The following is a 6,656-nucleotide window of genomic DNA, read 5'->3' as shown; positions in this document are numbered from 1 at the left end:
CGGCCGGAGCAGAGCATGGCCGGGGCTCGCGGAGCGGAGCGCGCATGGCCAGGGCGGGGAGGGGCTCGCGGAGCGGAGCGCGCATGGCCAGGGCGGGGAGGGGCTCGCGGAGCGGAGCGCGCATGGCCAGATGGGGAGCCATGGCGGCGAGGCGTCGGCGCCGGAGCATGGTGTCCGGCGTGTCCGGCATGGACCAGGGCACCTGAGCGTGGTGTTCGGCGTGGACCAGGGCCGGCTCCAGTCCAGGGGCGCGCCGAGGCCGATGGGAGCATGCCGAGCCGACGGCCCGTCTCCTTGCCGATGGCCAGCTGGTCGCCGGGCATCATCTTCACATTCGCCCCGAGTTGGAGCGCGCGAGGCTGTCGTCCCGTGGCGCCTCGACCTGCCCGGCGAGGAAGTCGTCGCGAACGCCCGCTCCAGGCCTAGGTGCGCGCCGAGGCCGCCGTTGGGTAGCGCGGCTGGGCGCCATCCCGGGTCCTCCCGAGCCAAAGCCGCCCCCGTCGAGCTCTGCCTCCTGCTCTCCGTTTTGAGCCGCCCGCGGCACACCTCGCCGGCGCCGTTTCCGCATCCTCGGGAAGCCTCGCCGGCACCGGCCGGACGCCGCTGCCGCCGCCTGCTTCCAAAGCCGCCTGCAGCCTTCGCCAAGTCCGGCCCCAGTCGGTTTCGTCCCCAAGCACAGGCTCTGTGCATCCCGCACGCTGCCGGCTGAGCCGGGCCTCGCCTCCATCCATGCGCGTCCGCGCCTTCGCCGGTTTGCAAGTCACCGGCAAGCTGCCCCGGCCTCAAGTTGCCTCCGCTGTCGGGCTTCACCGGCAAGCAACATCGCCCCCCGCCGTGCGCGGGCGTCGTCTTCTCCATGGTCACCCCACGAGTCACGCCCGCTTCCACGCTCGTCGGGTTCCTCACCGGGCACGCGGGGCACGAGGACAAAGCGGCGGCGGTCGAGCTCGGTGGGCTCGTGCGCAGTGCGTTCGTCGGTCGGGTGGGGGGCGGCTGGAAAATTTCTTGTCCCAGATGCAAAAAATCCGCCGGTGCCTCCCCAGGAGGCCGAAAAAACGCCTCCTGGGGGGCACAACGGCTGGAGATGCTCTAAACAATGCAAAAACAAAGCAAAGTTTATCATGTATCAATGAAGCAGTACAAATTGCAGCAGCTCCCATTCAAACATACCCAAGATATTCTTTGCCCACATCTCTTGCGCTGTACCTCGTGTATCCTAGTCCGGTGTAATCCCACACCTGCCAGCAAAAATGCGTTGCAATCAATGCTTATGCTGAACACCCGCTATCTAAAGCAAGAAACTGTTGCTCTTGCTGTGTGCAAGTGCAGCAATTAAGATGGAAGAAACTGCTGCACTTGTGTGTAAATGCGATAAACAAGAAGAAAATATTGCTCTCATTGTTTGCAGTTGTAACAAAGAAAAAAGGACAAGGCCATATGTAAAGGAGGCACGCTAATGCATGCACATATGGCTGGACAACATGTACCATTCAAGCATAGTTAAACACTTAAACTTCAAGTGATATATTCTATCTAAAATTTAAATGAAATGGGCCAGGTAAAACAGATGTATAATAAGGTATAACACATTATCTTTTATGTTCCATTTCGAAGCTGAGTGAATACTTTGAAGGTGTGAAGTATGTGCTGCATGTTTCATAGGTATTTCAATTGACTCAAATGGTTTATTCAACTTTACTCACTAAGATATGCGCATGAATGACGAAATCTACTACAAGAAGCATCAACAACTTTTTCAGAGTCATCAAGCACAAATCTTCTCCGTGCATATGAAACAAATTGCATGTCATCACCTGCATTTTACCAAAGAATGCATGTCTTTGCTGTAGAATATGCTCCCATGCACCAATATCTGCCACATGATAAAAAAAATGTCATGTATACAATATTATCAGTAGTAACTACACTAGAAGTAGCTAACTGCGTGTTCTCGAGTTTAAAAAAAAAACTGAAACTGTGGGGAAGGCCTGACAGTAAGCTTTATCAAAAGGGGAGAAAAATATACAAGAGGATAATTTACAGGAGGGGGGCCTGTACAAGGGAAGGGAAACAAACACAAAAGGAGCAAAGTTGATCTAGCCAACATCTTAGGGGTGCAGCCTTCTCATCCTTCATTCTGCATTTTTCACTCCCCGGTATGCAAAGTAGTGCAACAATTTTAATCAAACTTGTGAAGAGACACAATTGGTGGCAACAGAAAAAAGAATGATGGCCATACATAGACCAACAGAGTTGGTAGTACACTCCATGGCAGTTCCAGGTTATTGCTACACTACACTCGACAAGAAATACAATTCAGACGAATATTGTGTGATGACAAGTGCTAGGCACATATGCAAACACATCCAAAGTTCTGACATGAAACATGCAATGTCATATCCATTTTATATTTACAATCTTACCTCTGAAGATGGAAATGGTTGCAGGAGTAACAGTGCTGACCCTTGAATCAGGTACACCATCTTTTTTCAGATAATTCCTTGACTTCAATGCAGGATTGCTATCGATGACTGCAACTCGCAGATGTTTGGTCAATGGCATATTGGCTGCATGCATGATAAACAAGCATATAAGAAACTCGAGATTGTATATAGAAGTTGGTACATCTAATCTGAAACAATCAAAGCATAGGATTGTCAAATTCATACACAAGGCGTTTTCATAAAGCCACCAAACTCCCCTGCAACTACCAGTCTACCAATATTATTAGCAATACTTCACACTGAACTAGTAAAATGGCAGGGAGAATCCCGGAGAACTTTATTCCAATGGTGCCAAGTTTCCTTTTATTAAAACTACTGCCGGCATCTATTCTCAGCCTAAGAGTAACACGAACATTAGCTCATGAACAGTTGATCGAAGGAAGAGAAGTACACGAAGGCAGCAATACCTACACAGTGCACAAGCAACAGCCAAGCCCACCATGCCTCCACCAACAATAGCAACGTCGAGCTCGTCATCTCCAACTTTCACACCACCAACCTTCTCCGCGCAACCCTACATGTCAATGCACAGAGTCGCCCTCAGTTACACACATTTGGAACAAAACCTCAATCAATCTTGCAACTCGCAGCGCCCTGAACGAGCCATTTCTCTGAACACTACAGGGCCACGGCACAGGCGATTAGCTGGGAGAAAAGGTACCTGTGGGCCAACTGCCCCCACTGGCGCTCCAGAGAAGGTCCTCGTGGTCGGCCGGATCCGATTCGCCCTAGCGAAGCATCTGTTGTTTGGGGAGAAGAGAAGAGGCAACGAATGGATGAGCCGGGTGAGAGATCACGGAGCGAGAGGAGGCAGGGAGGGCTCGGCGCCGAGAGCACCTGGTTCTGCATAGCAGGGCGTGTGCGGTGGCTGCCGAGGCGCGCGCAGGTGTCGGCGTCATTGGCAACGAGGGAGAGGGCGGATCTAGGAACACCTGAAAAAATATATTTACAACAAATATGATATGTGAACATTCCAGTTAATTTACCAATAGCACATAGAAGTAGATCAATATGGTCTTCCAGGCACAATAATTTTGTCAATAAAATCTCAGTTTTGCATAAACAAAGCCTACTTAGTACACACCAATTCTTCAACAATTCTAACCCCCAAAAAAATTTACATCCTATCAGTCCTTGCATTCTACTCCCTCCGTTTCTAAATATAAGTCGTTTTAGAGATTTCAATATGAACTACATACAGATGTATATAGACATAGTTTATAGTGTAGATTCGCTCATTTTGCTCTGTATGTACTACTCCCTCCGTTCCTAAATATTTGTCTTTCTAGAGATTTCAACAAGTGACTACATACGAAACAAAATGAGTGAATCTACACTCTAAAATATGTTTATATGCATCTGTATGTGGTAGTCCATTTAAAATCTCTAAAAAGACAAATATTTATAAACAGAGGGAGTAGTTCATATTAAAATCTCTGAAAAGACTTATATTTAGGAACAGAGGGAGCAGTATCAAGTATCAATCATAATTGAAAAACATCAGATGAATCAATTAATATACAGTTTGTCTAATTCACATCTAGATGTTTTTAAGGATGTCACATCTAAGCTCCCACAAGTATATAATGCAACAACAAGAAACAAAAAAAACTAGGACAAGAAAAATAGACCACAGACAGAGTCAACATCAAGTTAGATGTAACATAGAGATAGACAGACCCATTAATATAAGGTTTGAATAAGAAAGATAACTCCGAATCAGAAATTGGGAAAATTGGGGGAATGGGAATAACCGTACCTGTGTACTCTGTTGAGTCGTGGCCTCGTGAGACGGTGGGAGGGCTGGCTGGTGGCTGCAGGCAGCTGCTGTAGTGCAGGGCAGGGTGCGCGCCTCACGCGGTCACCCTGCGCACCGCCGGGCGCCGGGCAGGACTGGGCGGCTGGCCGCTGGTGGACTGAGCGTGCGGAAAAGGGCGAGGCGAGGCACGGAGGACGGCGTGAGGCGGCGACGGCCAGTGGCACCTACCGGCGAGGCAGTGACCACGGAGGCCGGCAGGAGGCGAATTCAGATCGGGAGCCGGAGAGGGGGCAGAAGGGAATTGGGGATTTTTTTCCTTTTATTTTTTTGAGATCAGAAGTATGCCTCGCTTCAAATTGGACCGGCCCAGCGCGGCACAGACCTTTGGCCCTTTTTCTTTCTTCCTTTTTTTCTTCGGATTTTTGCATTCGTTTGTTTTAACTTTTGCTTGTATTTCAAAATATCCTGAAATATACGTATTATAAAAATAAACTTTTATAAAAAAGTCGGAATTCTTTAATCATGCATTTAAAAAAGTTAACTGTGTATAGAATACATTCACGATGTATATAAAAAATTAACAAAGCGTATGAAAAAAGTAGGAACCAAAAAATACAAAATTTCCATTTTAAATGTTAATCATGACTTTTAAAAATGTTAAATGTGTGTAAAAAAATGTTTCTGATGTATATGAAGAATGTATACAAAAAAGTACAATGTCTGTGGAAAAAAGTAGACATAAAAAATCATAACTTTTAAAAAATGTTGATCATGTATCTGGACAATGTTAAACCTGTATATAAAAACTGTTCCTGGTCTATACGAAAAATGTACAATATGTATGAAAAAGTAGACATCAAAAATATATAACTGAGAAAATGTGAACCTAACCATTTACTTGGAAAAAATGTGAATTATGTATTTATAAAATGTTGAAACTGTATAAAAATGTTTGTAAGAAAAATGTACAATGTATATAAAAACATAGACATGAAAACATATATATAAGAAAGTGTTGATCATGTATTTGAAAAAAAATTAAAAGATGCCTAAAAATGTATACACAATATAGACATAAGCATGTATTTAAGAACAAAATGTTAATCTTGTTTTGCAAAATGTCGAACGTGTATAAAAAAGTTACTAATTTATAAAAAAATATGTGCAATGTACACAAAAAAGCATACATCGGAAGAAATATTTAAGAAAATGTTGATCATGAATTCATAACCGCTAAACATGTACTCCCTCGGTCCACAAATACTTGTCGGAGAAATGAATAAAAAGGGACGTATGTAGAACTAAAATACATCTAGATACATCAATTTCTCCGACAAGTACCCGCCACGCCTGTCAGCGTCCTTCATGCGCTGGTGCAAGCGCTCGTTGAACGCCTTCAGCCGACCCAACGCCTCCTCAAACGCCATGGTGTCGACGTAGCAGAATTGCTCGATGCCGGCCACCACGGCGTACAACCGGTCAGGCACCGTGTCGAGGAGTTTCTTCACCATGGCTGTGTCGCTGAGCGTCGACCCGAGGCTAGCGTACCTTGCTACCATGCCGCGATCCTCCCGGCATACGCGTCCAGCGGATATCCTTGCCGTCGCTCGCGCGTGCTGTACTAGTCGATGCTACTGGCCTGTGATATGCTCCGGCCAACTGACGAGCTGTGTTTGTGCGTGCCCTGCTGATGCTGGGCACTAGATGATGCTGGCTAATTTTTTAACTGAAGCGTAGAGAAATTTTTCTTTGTTAAACTCCCGCCGCCGCCATCGGGATCCAATGAGACGAGGGATACGCGAACACCGCCGCGAATAGCCACTGGAACGACCCAAGCGCATGACAGCAGCTTCGGCGCCACAAAGATGGCCGGCTGCCGGAGCGCCGAGGAGGAAGAGGTGGGGGCTCTAACCGCGGTCCAGCTCGTCATTGGGGTCATGGCCGCTGTCCTCCTCGCATAGCCGCCATGAACCGCGCCTTCACCCTCGGACATGATGGCACTAGTAGAAAAAAGGTCAAATGTGAAGCACATCAGTGTCCATTAGTGCCGGTTTCAACGGCTAGGCGGGCGAAGATCATTAGTACCGGTTCGTGAGCAACCTTTAGTACCGGTTCGTGTCACGAACTGGTACTAATGAGGCCGCGTCAGGCTGGGCCTCACGGGCACTTTTAGTACCGGTTCGTGCCATGAACCGGTACTATAGTTTCTTAGTAAGCTGTGTTTTAGTCCCACCTCGCAAAGAGAGAGGCACTAGGAGCGGTTTATAAGCCCTGAGTGCAGAGACAATGAAGGAGAGGCGCAATGCTCATCTGCACGTTGCTTAGCTTTAAGCCTTGAGGAATAGTGTAGACTGCACGGAGCTATGTGCAGTGCAGTTTGCACTATTCCGAAA

The 6,656-nt window shown here is 47.3% G+C and overlaps 1 protein-coding gene across 4 annotated transcripts in view; it reads right to left on the bottom strand.

Moving 5' to 3' along the window:
• Nucleotides 1-4,558, bottom strand: part of LOC123123706 (ubiquinone biosynthesis monooxygenase COQ6, mitochondrial) — a 12,480-nt gene extending 7,922 nt beyond the window's left edge. For all 4 annotated transcript variants that reach the window (XR_006460758.1, XR_006460757.1, XR_006460756.1 and 1 more), the window contains exons 1-7: nucleotides 4,264-4,558; nucleotides 3,342-3,436; nucleotides 3,166-3,244; nucleotides 2,916-3,018; nucleotides 2,424-2,567; nucleotides 1,815-1,873; nucleotides 1,171-1,238 (exon numbers count right to left, since the gene is read on the bottom strand). Coding sequence is in view for 1 of the 4 variants with exons in the window: in XM_044544276.1 (XP_044400211.1) it covers nucleotides 1,171-1,238; nucleotides 1,815-1,873; nucleotides 2,424-2,567; nucleotides 2,916-3,018; nucleotides 3,166-3,244; nucleotides 3,342-3,403 (515 nt within the window). In the remaining 3 variants the exon portion in view is untranslated. The remainder of the gene's footprint in view (nucleotides 1-1,170; nucleotides 1,239-1,814; nucleotides 1,874-2,423; nucleotides 2,568-2,915; nucleotides 3,019-3,165; nucleotides 3,245-3,341; nucleotides 3,437-4,263) is intronic.
• Between the last annotated feature and the right edge of the window lie 2,098 nt (nucleotides 4,559-6,656).

This window comes from Triticum aestivum, chromosome 5D (assembly GCF_018294505.1).
Source record: "Triticum aestivum cultivar Chinese Spring chromosome 5D, IWGSC CS RefSeq v2.1, whole genome shotgun sequence".
Lineage (NCBI taxonomy): Eukaryota > Viridiplantae > Streptophyta > Magnoliopsida > Poales > Poaceae > Triticum > Triticum aestivum.
The sequence above is the reverse complement of the archived record's forward strand: the minus strand, read 5'-3'. Positions and strand labels throughout refer to the sequence as shown.